The sequence below is a fragment of the Hyperoodon ampullatus genome, assembly GCF_949752795.1.
Source record: "Hyperoodon ampullatus genome assembly, chromosome: 7".
Classification (NCBI taxonomy): Eukaryota; Metazoa; Chordata; class Mammalia; order Artiodactyla; family Ziphiidae; genus Hyperoodon; species Hyperoodon ampullatus.
The window spans coordinates 56,016,671-56,041,177 of NC_136920.1; the positions used below are offsets into that span (position 1 = coordinate 56,016,671).

Sequence of the window (24,507 nt, forward strand, 5' to 3'; positions counted from 1 at the left end):
CCAGGCATAACCACTGATAGATACAGATAAACCAGCAATCAGGAAAGCCAGCTTCTAAACCCTGGCCTCTTCTCCCTGGGTCTGGGCTTGGGGCTGGGGCACGTCCTGTCTTCAGGACACTGAAGTTTGAGCCAGGCACTAACAGGACAGCCTGAGCCTCCCAGCTGCCCCCCAGCCTGCCCTCTTCCCTCTGCTCCTGCCAATCTCCCTCTCCCCCCACCATTCTCCACCCTGGGCCTACGTTCCAGTGCTACGAGCTCCTTGCGGTCCACTCAGGGCCTTTGCACACACTGTTCCATCCACACATGCACACCTGGAGAATTCGGGTCACCTTTCAAGACTCAGCCCAAGTACCTCCTACCTGTGCGACATTGTTCCTCCCCCTACCTCCACAGTCCTGGAACCCCTGTGACAGCGCCCGTTACGTCGTACCCCATCCGCATATGACTTGTCTGTCTCCCCAGCCTACACCCCTCCAGGACAGAGCCCATGTCCAGCTCCTCTCTGTATCCCTAGTGTCCAACATTGGGGAGCGGGGGTGGATTCAGTGAATTTGGGTTGAATGAGCCAACACAGATGATGCATGAGGAATTCCTTCACTGATGGGAAAAACAGGTTCAAAGAGTGCCCAGGACTCCCAAGGGGGATCAGCTTTCCATGTCAGAGCTGCACCAGCTCTCAGGTCTCCTGAAGGCCAGGGCTCGCCCCTTCCCACTAGATCAGGCCTCTCTCTCTCTCTCCCCGCCTCCCCTCCTGTTCCTGATGTTGTCTGTGGAAGATGCGGCTAAAGCCCTGGAGCTCTCTGCTGTGGCCCAGCCCTTCTCTAGCTCCTGACAGAGACTTGGCTTTAGTTTTGCAGTGTCCCCCTAAGCTGTGAGACCTGGACAGGCCATGTCACCTCTCTGGTCTGCATGGTCCTTGTGTGGAAGGAAGAGATAATGTGCCAGGGCCTCTGGGAGGATCAAATGAGACACGGCCGCATGGAACAGCACTTTGCATACTTTAATGCACTGTGTCCCTGGGGGATGTCAGCACGGATGTCTGGGTCACATCTACAATGTGCCTCTCCTGCCAGGAGGGTTACAACAATTCAGGGTTCCTGTCCCCAAGGAACTTCATGGTCTAGTGCAGCCAAGAGACACAAGGCAGAATGGAAATACGCGTCATTCCAGCAAGAGGGACACAAAGAAGCCTTTGCAAAGGCCTGGACCCAGAAGTCAGCTGTGCTTTAGGAGAGAAAGGCCACTCCAGGCAGAGGGAATAGCTCAAGCAAAGGCTCAGAGGCAGGAAAGCACAGGTTGATTCAGACCCAGCCTGGCACAGTGGGATTCCACAGACTGAGCATGGGGGCACTGACTCAGGTCAGAACAAGGGCATGGGAGCACCCATCAGGGAGCTCAGGGAACCCAGTCTTCCAGCAGGTCAGTCAGACCTGAGTTTGAATCCCAGCTGCGCGACTTAGCGCTGTGTGTCCTTGGGCAATTTACTAACCCCTCTGAACTGCTATCAGCCCTTCCTGGTTCCAGCCTCTAAGGTGGCATCTGCCCCGGGGCCTGCCCCATAGGAGCTCTATCTATCCTCACCTTGGAAACAGTGTGTACCTCGTTCCGGGAGGGTGTGCCCTGATCTGCTCTCCCTGGATCTGCTGGAGGTGGCAGGGACAGGCCAGGGGTGCGTGGGCAGAGTACGTGCTCATCTTGCAGCAGGCCACACGGAGCCAGCTACAGCGGGGGCAGGTAGCACTGAGCCTTCCTGGACAGTTCAGCCACCGCAGCCAGGGGGAAACAGGAGACAGTTTCAGTCCCATTTTTTCTTTTCTTTTTTCTTTTTTCTTTTTTTTGCAGTATGCGGGCCTCTCACTGTTGTGGCCTCTCCCGTTGCGGAGCACAGGCTCCGCGGCATGTGGGATCCTCCCAGACCGGGGCGCAAACCTGTGTCCCCTGCATGGGCAGGAGGACTCTCAACCACTGCGCCACCAGGGAAGCCAGTCCCGTTTTTTAGATGAGAACATAAAAGGAACATGTACAAAACCTGCAGCCCATTAACTGGACCTCAAGCCTCCAGCCTCCTCATCACACCGGGGCTTCCCAAAGCAGGCCCCAGGTCAGTACTGTGATCATTTTAGGGGTCGCTCTAAGTTGCTTTACGTGGCAGTAAATAAGTCAGTAAGAAAGTTATTCCCCATCCACTTCTCTCTCAAGGAGAACTCACTTCGGTCCAGCAAGTTCTCGAAAGCCTCACGGCCCTTGCCCGTCTACTTAACAAAGGAAGAGCCAGCCCCAGGCTCAGAGCAACAGCACCTGGCTGCAACTGAATGGATTTCCCCATTGTTTTAATTTAGTTTTAAGATTCTTCCAGTTATCTTGTACTTAGAGAGTAATACTGACTTTCCATTTAGAGTAAATGCACAGTTTCCTTTAAAAAATATCAAGGAAGAAGGAAGGTGATTTCAAGAAATCTGTTAAGTTCCCGGTAGTGCAGGCGGGAACCGCAGCATTACATCACACCTGGAGGGCAGGGTGCTGCCCAGGAAGGAGTCAAGACTGCGTTCCAGAACTGTGTGGCAGGGGAAAGTCACCTTACCTCTCTGAGCCTTGGGGCTTCCTCTAAGAGGTGGGATAACAGAGCCAGCACTCAGAGGGCCAAGAACAGCCAAGCCCACTTGAAAAAGAGCAGCTGGAGGACTCACACTCACAGGTGACAAGACCCTTCACAAAGCTCTAGTAACTGACACAGTGTGGGGCTGGCATAGGGTAGACAAACAGACTAACGGAACAGACTAGAAAGCCCTCCAAGACAAGGACACCTGATTTTGACAAAAGGTGACATCACAGTGCATTAGGGAAAGGATGGTCTTTTCAACGCATGGTGCTCAGTTGACTAGCTATCTGTGTGGGAAAAGCTTCATCTTGACCCCGAACGCACACCACACTCAAAAGCAATTCCACATAGACTGCAAATCTAACCGAAAGGTAAAACAGTAAAGCTTTTTGAAGAAAATATTAGAAAAAGAGCATATCCAAATGGCCAATAGATGGAAGGAAAGTGCTGGGCTTCACTAATCATCAAGGAAATGCAAATTAGTATATGTGCTGCCGAAGCGAGCACAAGGAAAGGCAAATTAAAAGCACAATGAGATACGACTGCACCCTGACCAGAATGGCTGCAGGGAAAAACACCACACACACACACACTCTCTCTCTCCCAAGTCCAGCTCTTCCACGTTGGCGGTGGGAGTGTCAACTGATACAACCACTTTGCAAAACCATCTGACCACATCAATTAAAGCTGGACAAATACATACTCTATCATTCAGTAATTCTACTCCTAAGTATATACTGAACAGAAACACATGCACATGTTCACCAAAAAACAAGTACAAGAATGTTTAGTGTAGTAGTATTTGTTATAGATAAAAATTAGAAACCACCCAAAATGTCCATCACCAGAAGAAAGGATGAATATGGTGTTTAATGGAATATTATACAGTAATGAAAATGGACAAATTATTGCTGCATGCAACTCACGGATGGCTCTCATGAGCACAATAGTAAACAAGAGAAGCAATACTTCGATCCACTGATGTAAACTTGAAAAGCAGATATAAGCCATCTATGGTGAGTTGAAGGCAGGATGGTGGCTGCCTTTGGGGGTAGGGACTGGAAGGGGTAGGAGGGGGGCTTCTGGGGTTCCAGTAACACTGCTCCTTGACCTGGGTGGTGGCCGCATAGATAGGGTCACAGAGCTATGTATCTATGACTTACGCATTGTTCTGTAGGTCAGTTGTGCTTTAATAAAATCTTAAACAGAAAAAGCCTGTGCAGGGGCCCTGGGAAGAAGGCCCAGCTGAATCTAGTGACCCCGATCCCACCAGTTTTGGGGACATTACATACCCGTAGGGTCCTGCCTGGCACCCAGGGTGGGAAGACCCAGGGGGTGTGGAGCAGGGAAGAAGCCCGGGCTGGGTCACAGCACTAGTCCAGGCTTGGCCTTTTTCATGCACAGGCTGTGACCTCCTGCGAGCCGCCTCCTCTATCTCTCAGGACACCTGTGGCTTTGACCCTTGAGGTGCTCAAGTCCAAGAGAGGATCCCACAAGGTCGGGGTGGCAGCCCCACACCCCACTGGGCACACACCTCCAAAGCTTCCTCTCTGAGGAGGGGGTACCAACAAGCCGGGTCCCATGCTCAAGAGATGTTCTCGGCCCTGAGGGCAGGCAGGGTGCTCAGGGAAAGGAACTGAGCTGAGGCAGAGTGGCAGTGTGGGTGCGGGAGGAGACCACAGGCAAGGCTGCCCAGGATCCCAGCCAGAGGTTCCAGAAGGCCAGGCGCAGGGATCGGGCTTCATCCTGAGGTGATGGAGAGCGGGAAGGGTGCTGAGCAGGGGAGGGACATGAGATCTACCTGGCTGCCACATGGAGAATGCACTGGAAAAGGACACGACCAGGGCAGAAAAACCAGAAGGCAGGCCAGAGAGCCTGTGTGCCCATGTGTGAACGCAGAGCTGGGTGGGAGGCAGACCCAACTCTACTTGGGGACCAGCCAGTTATGGGAGTGAAAGGAGACTACAGGAGGCCTGCTGCGGGTCCCTCCTCTGTGCCCCAGTTCCCACACTCCACAGTGGGTGCCCATGGCACAGCATGGCCCGGCAGAGTGGGTGTCATCCAGGGCCGGCCGAAGGAGCCAAGGATGCCCGACGGACAAAGCCCCCTGACCCCGGCCCCGCTCCCTCAACCTCCCACCACATCCCACTCCAGGCAACAGAGCCCTGTCCCCTATGCCACATGACCAGGGAAGGGCTGTGCAGCTTATAATTCAGGGAACAGTCAATTCCAACGTGCTCATCTTCTCTGGCACCCCTCTGGGCTGGTCCTGAGCTGACAGGAGGGGGTCAGATCCTCACGGCAGTCCCAGGGAGGAGAGGCACAGGGTGACAGGCACAGACCAAGAACTAAGCCAGACACACTGTGGTCAGTGGTCCCAGAAGCAATGCGTGTTGCAGGTGGGGCTATAGGGGCAGGAAGAATGGTGGTGTCTCTTCAAGATGGAACTGGACAAAGCAAGGCTGGAAGGCTAGGCGGGAACCTGCAGGGGGAGCACGCAGGCAGGATGCACTCCAGGTGAAGGGAAGGCAGAGAGCATCAGCTAACAGCCGCAAGGCCAGGGTGCAGAGCTTTGAGTGGGGAAAGCTGGCAGGACCGGCTTTGCAAGACTGGGATGCCGGCTTTGGGAAGTGGGCTCTCACTGAGGGCAGGGGGGCGTGGAGGGGTGGGACCCAGGGTCAGGTGCTGAAGTAGTAATGCGCGGGCCAGGGAGAGCCTCAGCCAGAGCCAGGGCAGGGAAGGCCAGAGGCCAGGGAGGGGGCCTGGAGCCCCAGGGTTTGGGTTTTATCAATGAGGTCATTCCCCTTTATTGTAGAGCCACTCCCACTCCTCTCTCTCCCCACGAGCCACCGTTTCAATAACATGCTCAACGCGTCTCTCTCTGTCCAGCTGTGGTTGTGTTATGGCCTCCCAGGACCCCATCTCCCCCATGCACCATGTGCTGAGGAACGGATGGCAGGGTGGTGGGGGGGAAGGGGTGAGGAGTGTGAGCTGCGCCGGGGCCACCGGGGCCCCGGCAGCAGAACCAGGGGGCCAGGCCCAGTGAGTCACTCTGGCCAAGGCCGAGCAGGCGCCACCGGGACTGGGAAATCCTGTCTTTCTTCTCCACTGCCCTCCCCTTATGGTTTCTGTCTGTGTCCAATCCAGTCTCCACCCAGCTGCAGTGATCTTTCTAATATGTAAACCCGACCAAGCGCTCTGTGCTAAGAGACAAGTGGGTCTGGAGGGCAGGGCCAGGCATGTTTGGGGCTCAGGGTCTCTCGCTGGTCCTGGGGGACAGCGGTCCTGGGGCGCTGATGTCCCCCCGGCCATGTATATGAGGGGAAAGCAAGCCTGGGGGCTGGCCCGCTGTGTGGCCCTGGACGAGTCCCGAGGCCTCTGCCCCTCAGCGGCTCCCACTGGGACTTGGGTGTTGTGAGGAGGGGGCCGGGAAGCCTCAGTAAGCAGGTGAGATCCAGCTGGATCTGCCGGGCATCAGCAGGGACAGGAAGAAGCTGGGAACCTTCATGGGCAGCAGGCTGGCCAAGGCTCAGCATCAGGCAGGGTGAGCAGGTGGCTTGGGCACTGAAAGTCACTGGGCCTGGGAAACCCAGCCCAGCAGCACATCTGGTGAGAAAGTGCAGAGGGAGCGGCAGGTGCCTCCAGAGCAGCAGCGGCTCTTCCCTACCCTACTAGGGCGGGGTTGACACCTGCAGCTGCAGCTCACAGGTGCGGCTCACTCCCCACAGGGGAAACAACCTACAAAAATGAGACTTGATCAAGTCACTGAAGCTGCCTCAGCTCCACTGGGCTGTGTGACCTCAGGCAAGACCCTGCCCTCTCTGGCCTGCAGGCTCTCACCATTGAATGGTGGGGAGGGGGACACTTCTTGCTCTTTTCCAATCAGCTATGTTTGTCACCAGGGCAGCCTCTTTTCCTGCTTCCTGCATAGGTAGTCTGTGCCTCTAGCACCACCTGCCTCCAAGAATCAAGGTTGGAAACCTGGTGGGATTGTGCCCATTTCTCAGACTGGGAAACTGAGGCTCAATTCCTAGGTCAAACTCCTGCACACCCTCAGAAATGAGCTGTACTGTTCTCATTGCACAGATGAGGCCCAGGGGGCGCAGAGAGGGAAGAGGTGCATTCAGGACAGTCAGGAGCCTGTCTCATGTCAGAGCTCAGCTCTGCTCTCCCTGGCCCGCCACTCCCTCCCTCAAGCAAAGGCAGTGACCCACTCATCAGCTCCAAGGAGTCCCACTCAGCTGCATGCCCCCATTCAACCTTCCCACACCTGCTCTGTGCCTGGCCAAGGGGGCAGTGAAAAGTCGGACCAGGCTCAGCCCGGGAGGTCAGCCTGGTGGAGGAGAGACAGCAACCCCAGCACCAGCCAAAGAGATCTGCTCTAAGAGGGCAGTGATGCGTTCAGACGGGGCAGGAAAGGCTCGAGGAGGAGGCAGCATCTAAGCAGGAGCTCATAGGGTGGGCTGTGATTTTTAAGAGACGGAAGTGGAAGGTTCAGAGGAAGATGGAACCTTCTGGGAGGAGGAAACCATTTAGGCAAGGCGGGAGGACAGGGTGCAGGGGAGAGGAAGAAAGGGCTAGCACGGCAACACTGCCACAGCCAGGTTATGGGGACCCTGAAAGCCAGGCTAAGGACTCGGGAGCGTGCCAGGGTGTGAGCCGGGCTCCTGGAGGATTCACAGGAAGTCTGGATGGAAAGGAGGCCAGGACGCAGGCACGGAGACCAGGCTGTAGAAATGGACCTACAAAGCATGGCCTTGGCCATGGAGATCCAATGGAGACCCACACTGGGGCAGGGTCCACAGCACACAGCCAGGCGCTGTCTGGGAGTTTGGCTGGGGGTCCTTCCTTGGAGGCACCAGGAGACTCGCGACCTCCCAGGATGACAACCACGTCTCTGGGCAAGCAGCGTGTCGGCAGCACTGCTGGGCTCCAGGTGCTGCTCTGCCCCACGTCACATTCCTGCCCAAGGCAGCCTTGAACGCCAGGGCCTCCTCCTCCCCATGCCCAGAGGAGGAATCCGAGCCTCAGAATGCCCCGTCCACATCCGCATCCTCAGAAGGGGAGAATGAGGCCAGGAAGGGACGAGAACAGTTACCTCTTTGTGTCTCAGAGTTCTCATCTACGAAATGCAGGTCTCCTGCTCTGCTGGCCCAACCTGCCCTCACCCCTGGCTCCCCTCACACGTCTCTGCTCTAGGCAGGACTTAGCCCCAATTGTCCTTGGTATACTCATCTGCAAAATGGGGCTCCTGGCCTGGCCTTCACAGGGTGATGGTGGGGATCAAGTGACCCTGCACAGCACTGGGGCTATTGAATGAATGTCTGAGATGCACTCCACTCTGGAAGGCTTAACCTACTCTTTTTTTTTTTTTTTTTTTTTTGCGGTATGCGGGCCTCTCACTGTTGTGGCCTCTCCCGTTGCGGAGCACAGGCTCTGGATGCGCAGCCCCAGCGGCCATGGCTCACGGGCCCAGCCGCTCCGCGGCATGTGGGATCTTCCCGGACCGGGGCACGAACCCGTGTCCCCTGCATCGGCAGGCGGACTCTCAACCACTGCGCCACCAGGGAAGCCCCTTAACCTACTCTTATGTTCAGGACCCCAGGATGGGGTCTGGTCTCTGGGTCAACCCGTGGGGACACGCCAGCACGCTCCCCTCTTCCAAACATCCCTGAGCTCTGCCTACTGTGGCCTCAGGCTGGGCTCGGGGCCAGAGGTGCAGCAGCCCAGGCTCTGCCAGCAAAGGCTCCTAGGCTGAGATGGAAGCAGACACTGAGGGTGACCCCCTGGGGGAAGCCAGCAGTTGCAGGCACCCAGGAGGGGGATCTCTGAGAATGGCGCCTGCAATGACACTGCAGTTGGCTCCTGTGGTAGGCTGGATAACTGCCCCCCAAAAATGTCAACATCCCAATCCGTGGAACCTGAGAATGTTACCTTATATGGCAAAAAAGACTTTGCAGATGTGATTAAGGATCTTGAGATGGAAAGATTATCCTGGATTATCCGGGTGGGCCCTGGATGTAATCACAGGTGTCCTCAAGAGGGGGACAAAGGGAGATTTGACTCCAAAAGAGGAAAAGGCAATGAGAGAATGGGGTGATGAGGTCATGAGGAACGCCGACAGCCACAAGGAACAGAGGCGCCCCTGGAGCCTCCAGAAGCAACCAGCCTGACACCTTAATTTTAGCTCATAAGACTCTTTTCAGACTTTTGACCTCCAAAACAGTAAGAGAATAAATCTGTGTTGTTTTAAGCCACTAAATTAGTGTTAATTTATTACAGCAGCGAAACAAAATGAATACCATTAGTATCATTCCTGTGGGTAAGTATGTCGTCTCACACCTCTCTCCTGCTCAAGGAAGTGGGTGAGTGAGGATGAAGTTGTTACTCCTTGAACTGCTCCAGTGGAAAACAAAGTCACCCCAAACTTCAGTGTCTTAGTTACTATATTATTAGTAACACACCAGTTGAGTCCTACCACCTCACCCTGACTGGCAGAAGTTACCCAGCAGTGGGCAATGGGGCAAGGGCTGGCTGGGCAGGGGCAGGCAGATCAGGCCAGCAGGCTCTCTGCCTTTTGTCCCCCGGGCTTCAAGATCCTGAGGCCATCCTGGGCGTACCCTGAAAGTGCTGGCCAGCTGGGTACCAATGAATGGGCTTGGTCTAGTCCGGCCACCAGTCCCCTGTCTCACAGCTGACCACATGCACCACTGTGGCAGAAAACCACAGTCCACACCCACAAGCCACCATTGCCTCAGCCAGTGGCACCCTCATACCCCTAGTCCTGGGAAAGCTGAGACCCCTAGAAACACATCCCTGAACAATTAGGACGGGGAGCAATAACTCAGGCCATTACAGGCCAGCAAATGTTCACATTTCGCAACTTCCTATGTCCAAGCCTGAAGGCTTGGCTTCCTAAAAAAACCTGGACTAGAACCCCAAAGGGACTTGGCCCATTTTGCCATTAGTGAGCAGGGAAAGGCAAGGCCTGAGGCCAAAGTGAAGTCAGCAGCTCGGCCTGAACTAAAGTGAGGCAATCCCAGGGCATCACCATCAACCCAGGGAGGAGGAGAAGCTGTAGAGTCTGGGGCGCTCAAGGCGAGGCCAGGGAGGACCACTGCCAGCCAAGGAATGTTTTGAGCAGAAAGGACAAGGCATGAAGGGGCAGAAAAGGTCTCTGGAGGGGCTAGAGGGGTGGGGGGGAGGGGGTTCTAAAGGCACTCAAAGCACTTGAGGACCCTAGGGCAGAGAAAGGCAGGGGTGAGGTGAGAAGACCGGCAGCAGACAGACTTCTCACCTGCCAGGCCCCAGATAGTGAGCCCCGCCACGGGAGGGCTGAGAAGGCCACAGCTCTCAACCACTGAAGCCAAGAGGGGCTTCCACTTCAATGGGAGAGACCCTGTTTCCTTTCATTCTTCTCTCCCAAAGTCGGCCCCTCCTTCCTCTGGGTTGTCCCTCCCCCAGGGAAGAAGGGATTCAGTGATGCTGATTGTTAGGTACTATTAGTTATAATGACTACCAGACACCATGTACTTCGTAAAGCACTTTTAGTGACGTGATTTAACTTCATCATCAACCCCTAAATCCCTATGATGAGGCAGCATTTACCCCCATTTTGCATATGAGGAAACTGAGACTCACAGGGGAAGTTCCCTGCCTCAAGGTCACGTGCAGAGCCAGGCTCAGCGAGGAGGAGGCGTGACACAATGACAGGCCCTGCAGGTAGGAGAGGTCACGGAGACAGGCTTCCCTGTGGCCACTGGGGGCTCCGGGAGGGCCACTTGTTCAGGGATCAGGGCTTCAGGGCTGTCCTGAGAGCCCACAGGGAAGGCCGGGGCAGAAGCAGCCAGAGACTGGCCTGGGAGCAGTGGCCTGGATGTCATCCCCAAAAGCCCACAGGCCTCTCACACTTCATCGACTTCCCCCAAACCTGCTCCACCCCCAGTGGTGGCTCCATCTCAGATAGGGCTCCCCTACCCACCCTTCCCCATGCTCCACCACCCCCTCCTGTGCAGGCTCTGGGAAGCCCTATCAGATGCCCTCCTCAGGTGCCAAGCCTAGCCCTGGGTGGGGAGCTGGGGAGGGGAGAGGCGAGGGGAAAGAGGAAGGGGCCCCTCCCTGCTCGGGCCTCCCTAGCAACTCACCCACCACAGAGCCAAAGATGACATTTCTGGGATGCACATCTGATGATTTAATGCCCCTCCCCATGGGCTATCATTCAGTTACATGCTTCCAGGCCTTTACCCATCTACTCCTTGGGCCTGCAGTGCCCTGCCCTTTCTTTTCTGCTTGGTGAACTTTTCATCCTTCAGCACCCAGCACCGATATATCCTTTGCAGTGAAACCGTCCCCAGCTCCTGGGCAGGGACTGGCTCCCAGCACTGGGTGCAACTCTGGGCAGGGGCTTCTCGGTTTGACCCATCTGCCTCGTCAGTCAGAAGAGAGGATCCTCAGGGCAATGACCCCACCTAAGCACATCGACGTCCAGGCTCCCAGCTCTGGCCTGAAGCAGCAACAGCTGGGCCCAGTCTGCCCCGCCCTCAGCCTGGGAAAGCAGCCAGGCCTCCCCACCCTCACCCCAGGACTCTGGGGACTGCAGCAAAGGCTAGGCCCAAAGACCCTGGGTGGGAGGCTTTCAATTCTTGCAGCAGAATACAGTAGTTCCTTCAGGAGGCCTCACACTCATAGGGTAGGCTGAGCCCCACACTCAAACACCCTCTCTTCCAGGAAGTCTGCCCAGATTTCTCCCTCCCCAGAATCCTACAAATAACTGCCCTGGGCACTTCTCTCTTCAATGCTGGTGTAGGGAGAGGATACTGGTTTGAGAGCCAGGGCAACCCAGGTGCAAATTCTGGTTCAGCAGGCCTGAGAGAGAGAGTAGGTCACTTCACCCTCTGTGCCTCACTCTATTCCACCCTGTGGGGTCTGGGGCTGAATCCCACCACAGGAAATGAAGCCTGGTGAGAACTTGGCACCTGTTAACGATCTGTCCTGCTTCACCTCTGGAACCCAGGTGGGTCTCCTCAGACTCCCAACTCTGAAAGGTGGTGGCAGGATCAGAGCAGCCCAAGATCCATTCTCCCCCAGCTCTCCCTTCCTCCCTGGCCCCCTCACACACACACCCAAGCCCAGCAGCCCAGGAAAAAGGCCCCTATTCAACCTGGGAAGATGGTGAGGAAGGGAATCGATTGTGGCCTTGTCCCCTTTCCCAAGCCGAGGGACAGAGGATGGGGAGGTACCTGGGAGGGGTTGTGGAATTGAATGGGTGGAGGCCTGGGAAGGGACACGAAAGGGGAATTGTGAGGAAGAGGAGGGCAAGAGCCGGTCAAGCCCCGGGAGGTAAACCCCGGCGCGTAAGCACCATGAAACCAGCTCCGGACACTAGCGTGCAGTGGGAAGAGGCCCCTAGCCTCGAGCGGGGGTTGGGGGGGAACGAACCCCCGGGGCCGGGGCGGATCCTGCAGGTCCCCGCCCCGCCCCGGGCCTCAAAGCCAGCGCTCACCTCCTTCCTCCCCGGCTGCAGGATGTGCAACCCCACACCCACCGATTCGTGCTCACAGGGCACGCGCTGGCCCTCGCTGCACCCATAACACACACACGCACACACACACACCCCTCCGAAATACACACATGAACACACGCGCGCTCGCACACGCCTCCCTCTGCGCAGCGCCTCCTACCTGCCGCGCCGCCGCGGGTCCAGCGGACTCGGGGATGCGGGGCTCGGCGCTGGCACTGGAGCGGAAGCTGGACCGGCCCTCTCAGCTGCCTCCGGCTCCGGCCGGAGATCAGCTGGAGCTGGCCTGGGGCGGGGCCCGAGCTAGGACTCCCGGGCGGCCTCGCCCGCCCTGCGGCCTCCGCCCACTGGGGGACAGAGGCGTGGTTTCCAGCCGGGCGGGAGGGCCAGGATTGCAGCGCATGCGAACTGGCGCCGAGCTGTGAGGTGAACGGGCAGGAAGGTGGCTGCAGAGTTCCCGCTGGAGAGTAGGCGAGGATTTGGGGGCCTGAGCGGCCCAGCCGTCTCGTCTGTGACCGTCTCGGCTTGCTCGGGCCCGCGTTCTCCGGTCCCTCCCTCCCAGCATCTCCGGGAGTTCCCCAGAGCCCAGCCTAGGTCGGCACCGAGGCAGGGGGCTGGGAAAAGAAGGACTCGAAGAGGCGAGCGCCCATCTCTTCCCTATCTCCATGTCCATATCCATCCCCAAGATTCTGGATGGAGGAGCGGGACCCAGACCCCAGGAGTCACAAGGAGGGCCCTTGTCAGATGGGGAAAGCAAGCTCCAGGCCCGTATTGAGTATTTATTTACTCAATATGCTGTGATGGGGCGACAGCAGGAGGGGCATATTTCCCAAATAAGACTGAGAAGGTTTGTGAGTGACCAGCCCTAGCACACAGTAGCGGCTCTGGGACGGCAGGGCAGACGTGTTTGTTATGCTCATCCGAGGCCTGTGTCAGCCCACTTCGCAGATGGAGAAGCTCAGACCCACTCATCTCTCCTTCCAGTGTTCCCAGTGTAACTCTAAGTCACTCTGACTAATCAGCCCCCCTTTTGTATTTCAGACTGTTGGAGCCACAAGAGGAGTGTTTCGTGGTGGTTGCAAGAACGTACACTGGACTCACTGCCTGGGCTTATATTAGCTGTGTGACCTTGGACAAGTGACCCAAACTCTCTGTGCCCCAGTCACCTCACCTATAAAATTATTATAGTAGCACCCACTCCATGATGTTGTTGTGGGCATTAAATGGACTGAGCCATGTAAAACCCCTAGAGTGGGCCCTGACTCGAAGTAAGTGCCCTCGATGTTATTTTAATCTAGACCAACCCCCTCATTTTCTGAAGACACTGGGTCCCAAGAGCAGAGACATGTACACATGGCTGGTTAGAAGCCCAGCCATCCTAGGATATTAGAACTGGAAGGGCCCACCTCAGAGCCCATCTCTGGCAGCTCCCACCTTCTCTGACAGATGAGAAAAGAGACCTAGAGAGGGACAGTGACCTGTCCAGGGCACCCAGCCTGGTGGAATGGGGGAGGCATTGGCCCTGCTCTTGTTGGGAGTTGAGATGGAGAGGCTTCCAGACAAGCCAGGAAGAGCTTGGTCTCCCAAAAAATTGGGGGAAGGGGCAGGGCTCTGATGATGCTCTGGCCCCAGGTCCCTGCTGGTCAGTTGCTATAAACTGATTCACCGAATGGTGCCATCACAGGGCCTGCTGTGCAGGTGCTTTTCCCATGTAATTCTCACAACCACCCTTGGCAGGAGCCCTCATTAGCCCCATTTTACAGATGATAGAACTGAGCCTCAGGAGATGCCCCGGTCACACAATCAGGAAATGGCAGAACTGGGATCCTCCCTACCCTGTCTGACTCCACTCATGCCCTTCCCCTCTTCCTCCTCCTCTATCCCCCTCCTCCTCTTCTCTCCCCCAGGGAAAGGCCACCTCTGATGGCTTCTTGACTGGCTGTCCAACCTCTGCTGCATCCCCCTGTAACTGGGAGCTCATTTCCTCACAGGGCAGCCCTTTCTACTTGTCTTGGGAGAGTCTCTGTCACCCAGAGCTGTGACCTAGTTCCCTCTTCCTAGCTCTGCAGGACTCCATAGCCTCCACCCCACCAGAGCCCTGGAGAGAATCTTCTTTGCTACAGACCAGCAAACTCCTATCTTCACTGCTCCTGTATGTAACGAGTTTCCCAAGTGAAATCCTTATAATAATAATTTCTTTAAAAAATCCCAACAGATCTAATTGTCTAGCTACTGTTTGAGAACCCTAAAGGAAGCCCCTTGGCATGGGAAATGGCTCAACATGAAGGCTCCTAACACCTGGTGTCTTGGGGTAAAATATTCAAGTAACCATTCAAGTTCCCCCACACCCATCTAGCCAAGGGGACGGGATCGCAGGGAGAGGAGTGGAGTTGAACATACAGAACTTTTCAGGACATGCAGAACTAATGGTATTCTGAGAGTTTAGGAAATGGGAGAGTCACACTGAACTCCAGGGGAGAGCACACACCATGGAAAATAGGGATATGAAGGACAAAATGAACTTTGAGTTGCTCTTAATTCCATGCTACCCTGAAACACTGCTTATATTTTGTTAGTATCCTGGATATTATTAAGAACCAGCCAAAACCAAGTGGGATTTATTCAGGAATACAAAGTTGGTTTAATAATAGGAAATCCATTAATAGCATTAGTGTGCTAGGGCTGCCATAAGAAAGTACCACAAACTGGGCAGCTTAAACACAAACTTATTGTCTCACAGATCTGGAGGCTAGAAGTCCAAGATCAATGTGTCATCAGGGTTGGGTCCTTCTAAGGGCTGTGAGGGACAATCTGCTCCGTGCCTTTCTCCTAGCTTCAGGTGGTTTGCTGACAATCTTTGGCACTCCTTGGCTTGTAGACACAACACCATGATCTATGCCTTCATGTTCACATGTGTTCTCCCTGTGTGTCTGTCTATCTCTGTGTCCAAACTTCCCCTGTTTATAAGGACACCAGTCATATTGGATTAGGGTCCACCTAATGACCTCATTTTAATTTGATCACCTCTGTAAAGACTCTATTTCCAAATTTACATTATGAGGCACTGGAAGTTAGACTTCAACATCTTTGGGGGGACACAATTCAACCCATAACAAGTATGCACCATATTAACGAACCTAAGGGGAAAACCATGATTTTTTTCTACAGATGCCAAGAAAGCCTTTAACAAAATTCAACACCGATTCACAATAAAAACATTCAATGAAACAGGAAGTGAGGGATACGTTCTCAACACAATAAAATGTAGTCCTAAAGCCGACATCTTATTTAATCAAGAAACACTGGAATCACTTCCACTAAGATCAGAAACAAGGCAAGAATAGCCACTATCTACACCACTATTCCACATCGTACTAGAGGTATTAGCCAATGCAATTTAACAAAATAAATCAACTTAAGGCCTAAGATTGAGTAAAGAAAAAAAAACTATATTTGCAGATGATATAATGTTATACCTGAAAAAAAAAACCTCAGAGAACCAATGATAAAACTAACTCAAATAGTGAAAGAGTTCAGTGAAGTAGCAGGATTCAAAATTAAAATACAAAATTCAACGGCCTTTATATATACAAATAATAAACAAAGGTCATAAGGGTAGAGAAAACCCTTTTCATAATAAAAACAAAAAAAGATTAAGTGCTTAGGAACAAATTTAATGAGAAATGCATAAAACCTACCTGAGGAAAATTTTAAAACATTCTTGAAAGACACCAACTAAGAACAAATGGAAAGATATCCCCTGTTCTTGGATTTTATGACTCAACATTATAAAGATGTTAGTTCTCCCTAAGTTAATTTGTAAGTTCAATACAATCCCAATAAAAAAACCAGCAAGCTCTCTTACGAAGATAGACGAGATGCAAAGTCCATATGGAAAGATAAACATGCAAGAATGGGAATGCTGAAAAAGTAATACTATGAGGAGGAAACAGCTTTAGCAGACATAAAATAATAAAAGCTTCTCTAATTAAAAACGGGTGGCAGGCTTCCCTGGTGGCGCAGTGGTTAAGAATCCACCTGTCAATGCAGGGGACACGCGTTCAAGCCCTGGTCCAGGAAGATCCCACATGCCGCGGAGCAACTAAGCCCGTGCGCCACAACTACTGAGCCTGCACTCTAGAGCCTGCACGCCACAACTACTGAAGCCTGCGCAGCTAGAGCCTGTGCTCCGCAACAAGAGAAGCCCGCGCCGCAACGAAGAGTAGCCCCCGCTCGCTGCAACCAGAGAACGCCCACACGCAGTAACGAAGACCCAATGCAGCCAAAAATAAAATAAACAAATAAACAATCACCTCACTCTCCCCAGGACCCCTTCTGCCCCTCAGATCCCTTCTCCCACAGCCAACTGAACTTTCTAGAATACAAATCCAATCTCTTTTCTATAGCTCCAAACTCTTGAGACCAGGAGTAAAGAAAGAAAAAAACAAAAGACATTTTAAAAACGTCATTTCTGTGTTCTTGGGAGTATGAGAACTAACCTTCCGGAAAGACTGCTCTTCTGCTGGGAAAATAGGTTAATGGGCCTGTTTGTTCCTCCAAGGCCAGGCTGAGTCTAGGCTGGAGGGGAGGAGAGGGTCGTCACCACTACAGAATCATTCTGGAAATGACCGTCCCAGGGTGGAGAGAGGCCAGCTCTAACAACTGTTACGACGTTGAGTCAAGGCTAAGAGATCGGCACTTCCCCACCCCCACCGCGAAACCCGGGCAGCCAGCCCGGGAGGCCCCTTCAAAGCCGGTGGTTCTGCTCTCCCGGCTTCAGGCTCCGGCTCAGAGCCCAGCCTTGACGGGCGGAGTCCTCACTCTGCTTGGGCAGCGACGGGAGGGGCTTCACTCAGGGCCCAGGAAGACAAACAATCGAAGTAGTTATCGTTCAAACCCCAGAGCGTCCGCTCCCCAGGGCTGCATTCCGAGCTGGGGTCGGGCCTGGGGCCCTCACTGTGCGACGCTGGAGCCACTGCGCCTTTCTGGCCCGCTTTCCCTTCCACTGGGGCTGGGGGCAGGAAGGCATCTCTCGGGGCCCTTCAGACTCGGACTTGGTCTCCCCAGAATCATTACTTGCTCTTTTCTTCTGGGTTTGAGGGAGGGGATAGGTATGGCATCGGGGGGGAGGAAACTGAGGTGGGGCCTTACCTTTGAGCTCCACCCTCCCCTCCTGCCTCGAAGGGTTACTGCCTCCTGCTCCCAAGTGCCGCTGAGATGGGTGGGGCTGAGGGGGTTTTCCTTTGCTGAAGACACAAATAATGTTATGGCTGTGTGTGCGTGTGTGCACGCGCGTGCGTGCGTGCGTGTGTGTGTGGCAAACTGCTGTCTGCCTCCTTCTCTCTGGAGCCTAGAGACCTGGCCTCTGGCCTTGTGCAGCTGCAGCCTTCCACTCTGGGTGTGGTGGACGTCAGGCACGGTGCCTGGGGCAGTGGTCAGGGCCCAGGAATGGCAGGCAGGAGGCCCGGTCATTTACTTACCTGGGCCTCAGTCTCCACATCTGCCCAATGGGGATGATAATCCCTGTTCCCTGGATGGGGGGAGGATACAAGGAAGTCAGGGGCTTGGAGGTGCTTTATAACATGATATATCTACACATTAATTTAGATGTTTAAAAATATATTAACTTTTTTTATTGCATCGCTTTTAGATTCGGTCCTAGGTACATTTTTATTTCTATTAGAAATGGTACTTTTACAAATGACTTTTCCTGATCGCTTGTAACTACTATATAGAAGTTAAATTGATTTTTTTTTTTTTTTTTTTTTTTGCGGTACGCCGGCCTCTCACTGTTGTGGCCTCTCCCGTTGCGGAGCACAGGCTCCGGACGCGCAGGCTCAGCGGCCATGGCTCACGGGCCCAGCCGCTCCACAGCATGTGGGATCTTCCCGGACCGGGGCACGAACCTGTGTCCCCTTCATCGGCAGGAGGACTCTCAACCACTGCGCCACCAGGGAAGCCCTAAATTGATTTTTGTACATTGATTTTGTACAGGAAGACTTGGTACATTTAAAAATTATTTTAATTAATTAACTGTAGGATTTGTGTGTGTGTTTTGGTGGGTTTTCTAAGTAGGCTAATGGTTCTCAATGAGGTGTACTGCCCCCTGGGGGGAGATTTGAAAATTTGTAAGGGAGTTTTTTGTTGTGCCCAAGAATTTACACATCATAATTCATACAATTTTATTTGTCTTTTATTAACCTTTTATATTACAATAAAAGAATTATATTGATTTTTGGAAAATATATGTTTGGACAGATTATATTCTCTAAGAATTTCACTTCAGGATAGGGAGTATAGCATTAATTTTGTGGGGAAATTGGATCTGATAGGGTTGCAAGCCTCTGAAGTTCTGATAATTTTCAAGTCATTATCATTTTATTTTTTTATTTTTTATTTTTTGGCTGCCCTGCATGGCTTGTGGAATCTTAGTTCCTGGACGACCCATGCCCTCGGCAGTGAAAGTGTGGTGTCCTACCTACTGGACCGCCAGGGAATTCCCTCATTATCATTTTAAATCTTTATCTTGCCTTGCTGTGCTCTCAAGCCTTGGTCAGTGTTGAACAGTGGTGATGATGGACACGTCTAGTCTTTTCTGACTCTTAAAGGAAATGCTTTCACCTTTTACCAAGATTTTCTTTAAATCACGAACGGATGTTGAATTTTATCAAACATTCCCTCCCCCCCGCCACGTCTGAGATATTCATATTTCTCTTGATGTGATGTACCACATTGACAGATATTCCTTTTTTATCCGTGTATTCTGATTCCTTTTCTAATGCTAAGCCCACCTCAAATTTCTGGGATAAATCCATCTAGGTGCTCTGACATCCTTTTTATGTATTGCCACATTGTCTACTAGCGTTTCGTGTAGGATTTTGCATCTGTGTTTGTTAGTGAGACAGCCCTATCATTTTCCTTGCTCGTGGGGTTCTTGTCAGCTAGGCCGACCTGGTGAAGGGAGTTGGGAGCACAGGCTCCTGGGGCCCAGATTTACCCAGACCCAAGGACCAGCCGCCCGCCTCCGCGCGGAAACTGTATGCAGGGCGCGCCCCCTGGCGGCTGCGGGGCGCAAAAGAGCCCGATGAGCCAGGCGAGGGGAAGGGAACCAGGTAACATCAGGGGGTGCCAGAGCTGCGCGGGCCGTGGGCCTTCGCTGGGCCTGGTGACAGTGAACAGTCCAGCTTCAGAGATGGGTTGACCAGGACCCAGAGTAACAAAGTAGGCCTATAAATGTGGCGTTCTGACTCTTCTGAGCTGTGAGTTTCCTGAATCTTAATCTCTTTACCCATAAAGTGGGGATAATCCACCTGCCTGTCAGGAAAATGGGAGGAAGTTGTCACAGCACAAAATTCAGACTTTTCCAAGGACACAGAGGTGTCCTCTCCTGACACCTCAGCATTCTTGTTTTTTTGTCTGTTACAAGCACTTGATAAATGGCAAGTGGGAAGAGAATTCAGGGTTAATGATACTCAGCTGTCCAGAATGAGTTCACATCACGGAGGTCTGTGTGAAGGAATCACATCTGTTAATTTATTAATTTTGTTCATTATTTCATTATTGTTCATTTATTCAATATTTATTGGACACCGTCGTACAAGAAATAATGGCCCCCAAAAGATGTCTAGGCCCTAATCCCTGAAACCTATGCATGTTAGGTTACATGGGAAAAGGGAATTAAGGTTATAGATAGAATGAAGGTTGCTGATCAGTGGACCTTAAAACAGGAAGATGGGCTTCCCTGGTGGCGCAGTGGTTGAGAGTCCGCCTGCCGATGCAGGGGACACAGGTTTGTGCCCCGGTCCGGGAAGATGCCACATGCCACGGAGCGGCTGGGCCCGTGAGCCATGGCCGCTGAGCCTGCGCGTCCGGAGCCTGTGCTCCACAACGGGAGAGGCCACAACAGTGACAGGCCCACGTACAGAAAAAAAAAAAACAAAAAAAAAACCAGGAAGATAATCCTGAATTACCCAGGAAGACCCAGTGTGATCAAAGAGTCCTTATAAATGAAAGGGGAGGCAGAAGAGTCAGAGGATATGGGACCAGTGGAAGCAGAGGTCAGAATGATGTGACTGCTGGCTTTGAAGATGAAGGGAGCCCGCAAGCCAAGGAATGTGGGCACACTCTAGAAGCTGGAAAAGGCAGGGGAATAAATTCTGCCCTAGAACCTCCAGAAGGAATGCAGGCCTGTTGACACCTTGACTTTTAGCCCAGCAAGACTCATTCTGGACTTCTGATACATAGGGCTATAATAACTGTGTTTGTGTTTTTAAGCCAGAAAGTCTGCGGTAATTTGTTACAGCAGCAATAGGAAACTAATACACTCTCCTGATGGATACAGTTCATGCCACTCGGACAGATGGGCACAAATGAGTGGGCACATCCATTCATTTGTTCACCCCTAAAGCATTTAGGAAGTACTTACTGTGAGCCAGACCCTGCTCAGAAGCAAGGCCAGCAAGGGACAAGTGGCCAAGGCTCCTGAGCACCCATGGCCGGGACTGCAGAAAGGGTGTTTGGATGGTGCCTTTTCCTCCTGCTCTTTCCACCTCCCAGAGCCAAGAGTGAGCCTGCAAGATGCCAGGGCCTCCCTCCATGGGGTAACACCCGATGTGATTCAAACATGGTACCTCCCTCTGGGAGCAGCCAGTCTGGTTGGGGGGAAACAGGGATCAGAGAGGACACATTAGGTTACCCGGGATAAGGCAAGGCTGCCCTAACAAAGTGCTGACAAAATCCCAGAGGCTCAAAAAACATAAAGGCTTACTTTGTTCTTCTCAATAGTTTGAGCTGAGTATTCCAGGTCAGTCTATGGGCAGCCCCACTCCCTGGAGTGAACTGGGAAGCCCTCTTGTTTCCCTGCCTTCCTCTAGGCCAGTGGTTCCCACCACAGGTGACTTTGCTCACCAGAGTACATTTGGCAACGTTTAGAGATATATTTGGTTGTCATGACTCGGGGTGTGATTCTGGCATCTACTGGGCAGATGACACGCATACGGCTAAATGCTCTCTCATGCTCAGGAACCGCCCTACCCCAAATGGCAATAGTGTCAAGGTTGAGAAACCCAGGCCTAGGCCTGGGGTGTTGTCCTCATCTGCAAGGTCACAGGCCCATCCGGGTTCCAATCCGGGGGAAGGGGAAAGTGAGCACAGGTGAGGCCCAGGTTCAGGAGGGGTCCTCATCACAACCACACACAGCCATGAAAACAGCCTGGTCACATGCCCACGCCTCACTGCAAGGGGGTCTGGGAAGTGTAGTCTAGGTGTGTGCCCAGGAGGAAGCGGGTAGCAGAGTTTGGTGGCCAGCCTCCCCTGCAGGCATCCTCACTGATACAACAGACATGGACAGTGGTGGTTGGTGGATGTTTCCAGTAAAGGGATCAGAGCTGTGCGACGATGCAGGGGCAGGAGAAGGCCTGACAAAGCAGGGCGCTGCACATGGTTCTGCTGGATGGAGTCCGCCAGCAAGGAGGACTGGACCTGAGGGCAGGGGAGGCATCTGGTCAGCCTTCTGGCTTCTCATCCAGGCTTTCCTCCTTGAAGCTCAGTCCTTCTTGTCCATCTTATATAGTTGAGACCTTGACAGCACACATATCTGCCTCACTCTTAAGCTGTTTCCTTGATTTTTGTACTTTGCCAACAACTGGCAGCTCCTGGAGGTCAGGACCACAGCCTGACCCTCGGAGTCTGGTCACTGAATCTCCGCCTGCTGTTCGATGTTCACAACAGACCCCAGTCGCCCCTGCACACTCCCTAATCACTGTCCTTCATGGTTACTGATCAGGTCCCCCCAGCCCCCAAATATAGCCCCTTACATTGACCTTCCACAGGCTTTCTCAACAGTGTCCTCCAGATTCCCCAATCACTGCCTTTCCTAGTTTCCTCATGACTGACCCCCATGGCATCCCCACACTGACCCCTGAACTGAACTCCCAGCTTGGTTCCCCAAGGCCGACTGACCCTGAGGCCCAGACCCCGGCAAGGAGCCTGTCTCTGTCCCCTGGGAGTGAGTGCTGGCAGGGCAGGTGTGCGTGGGCCAGACCCGAACAGGCCATTAGCTGTGGTCAGGTTGAGTGTGGAGGGGACCCGTGGTGTGTTGTCTGCCAGTGACCACACAGCCCTGGATTAGTCACTGCCCTGGCTGGGCCTCGGTTTCCACTTTGCACAGTGGGGGTCTTGGCCTCACAGGGATTGGGGTTGGGGAGTAGTGGGGGAGAACCAGGTGGGAGGGAGGCTGCCAGACACCCTCAGCTCCGACTCTGCGGGGGGGTTGCTTTCTAGGTCCCAGGTTCAGACTGACTTCTGGGGAGTGGAATACCTCTGATGGCTGGCAGTCCAGCTCCACACATTTGCGGAGGAAATGACGAAGTAACAACTCGCATGTGTCCTGCACCTGCAGGCGACATTTGATCCTGGCTCCTCACCCCTCCCTTGCTCCATTGCCCGCAGTGACTCGAGGTGGGTGTCCTGGAAGGCCCACAAAGGGGGCGATGGAGCTGGGTCCATCCCTCGTGCAGTGGGCTTCATTTCTAGCTGCACATTCCCAGCTGCACATTCCCATTGCCTGAGGAGCTTTAAGAAATACCGAGAAGTCTGGGGGCACCCAAGACAATCAGAACCTTTGGAGATGAGGCCAGGATATAGGAATTTTCCATCCCCTTCACCCAGGTGATTCCAAAGTGCAGCGAGGATTCAAGGGCACCACGCTGGGTAGGACAGAAGGTATCCAGAGCAGGGAAGATGCGCTCAGCCCGAAAAGCATCACGTGCGGAGGCTGCTCATCCCCGCCCCCAGCGCAGCTCACCCGGCCTCAGGAGACCCTGTGGCCCCCACCACAGCTCAGCCCGGGGTCGCGCAGCACCTTCCACGTGAGCAGCATATCGTAGGGGGCGAAGCGGTGCACAAGCAGCAGCTCGCGGTACATGCAGGGGTCGAAGGAGGGCTGCCGGGCGCCGGGCAGCTGCACGCCGAAAGGCCGGATGCCCTCGTGACCGCTGGGCGCCAAGCCGGAGCGCTCCAGACACATGCCCATGTAGGCGCCGTCGATAGGGAAGAGCGGGGTGTGGCAGGCGGCTTGGCGCAGGGCCTGGATCGTGCGGCCGGACAGGCGGAAGCCGCAGCCGCAAGCCCGCAGCCGCTGTAGTACACTGGGTAGGCGGGTCCGGGAAAGAGTTGCGGAGGCACGAAGTACTTGCTCCCGCTGTCGCGGATGGGCACGGAGCCTCTCATGAGCTGCCCGGTGAAGAGGTGGCGGTCGGGCGGCTGCGCCTACAGGAAGCGGAGCACGTTGGCTGTGTGCACTAAGACGTCGTCGCCGCCGCTGAGCAGGAAGCGCGAGTGCAGGCAGCGGGCCTCCAGCCAGTGGATCAGGTGCACGTGCTTGAGCGTGAGGTTGAGGAAGGTGTCCGCGGAGGCCCCCTGCAGCACGCCGCTGTGATCGTGCGCCTCCAGCGCCACCACCGCCGCCAGCCGCTCAGCGCGCTCGGCGTGTCCTCGGGAGCGGCGGTGCCCAGCCGGTAGAGGCGGCGCCCCGACCACCCGCCGTAGCTGCGCTCCTGCCCCACATGCGGCGGATGAGCTCTTGACGCCCGTAGTTGGCAGGCGACGACTTCACGGCCAGCAGTAGGGAGGTCCCACGGCTGCCCGCACACTTGGCCGGCGCATCCCAGAGCAGCGGGAAGTGGCGGCAGTGGAGGTACTGCAGAAAGTCTTGGATGCACGTGGCCAGCCGCTCGAAGTCGGCCGTGGCGTTCACCGAGGCGTTGGCCAAGCACGGAGGCCCTGGGCTGGATGGTGGCGTGGCAACAGGGGCCACATGGGCAATCTGCGGGGAGCCATCCGACATCCTCTCCTGCTGGGACTTGGCTTCAAGGAACCACAGATGCAGGCCCAAGAAACTCAAACCCACTAGAAGGCAGGTCAGGGTCTTGGGTTTCACGGCCCTGCGGCGGGGAAAAGCCATCTGTGGGGGGAACCGAGTCAAAGGTGAACCGGGAGTCGTCTTTGAATCAGCGGAATGACACCCTTCCCCCGTCACGTCTCTCCCAGAACTGAGAACCAGCTCCTTCTCAACTCTGTTGTTAAGAAGATAAAATAAAGGAACGAGAACTGAAGCATTTCACGTCTCCCAAGTCTGAAGTGTACTGACCTTCAGATCTGTGTATCTCGTTGCCTCCTGACATCTCCTCTGGATGTCAGGTAGGCCGGGTGGACTCAAGTCAAAGTCAAAGCCTCCGTCTTCCCGTGAATCCATATGCTGCTTTTTCCACTTCAGTGAGTGGTACCAGCCGGAAGCCCTCTCTACCCCACCCTCAACTTACATAGACTTTCCACATCTTGTTGATACTGCGTCCAAATCTCTCCATGCTTATTCCCTCCTCTCCACCCCT

The 24,507-nt window shown here is 54.2% G+C and overlaps 1 protein-coding gene across 1 annotated transcript; it reads right to left on the reverse strand.

Moving 5' to 3' along the window:
• Positions 1-22,928: 22,928 nt before the first annotated feature.
• Positions 22,929-24,080, reverse strand: B3GNT6 (UDP-GlcNAc:betaGal beta-1,3-N-acetylglucosaminyltransferase 6; the record flags this gene model as incomplete). Its single annotated transcript, XM_079708680.1, is given in 5 exon segments — positions 22,929-23,234; positions 23,237-23,386; positions 23,390-23,605; positions 23,608-23,675; positions 23,678-24,080. Coding segments are annotated over 5 exon segments (1,143 nt in total).
• Positions 24,081-24,507: the final 427 nt, after the last annotated feature.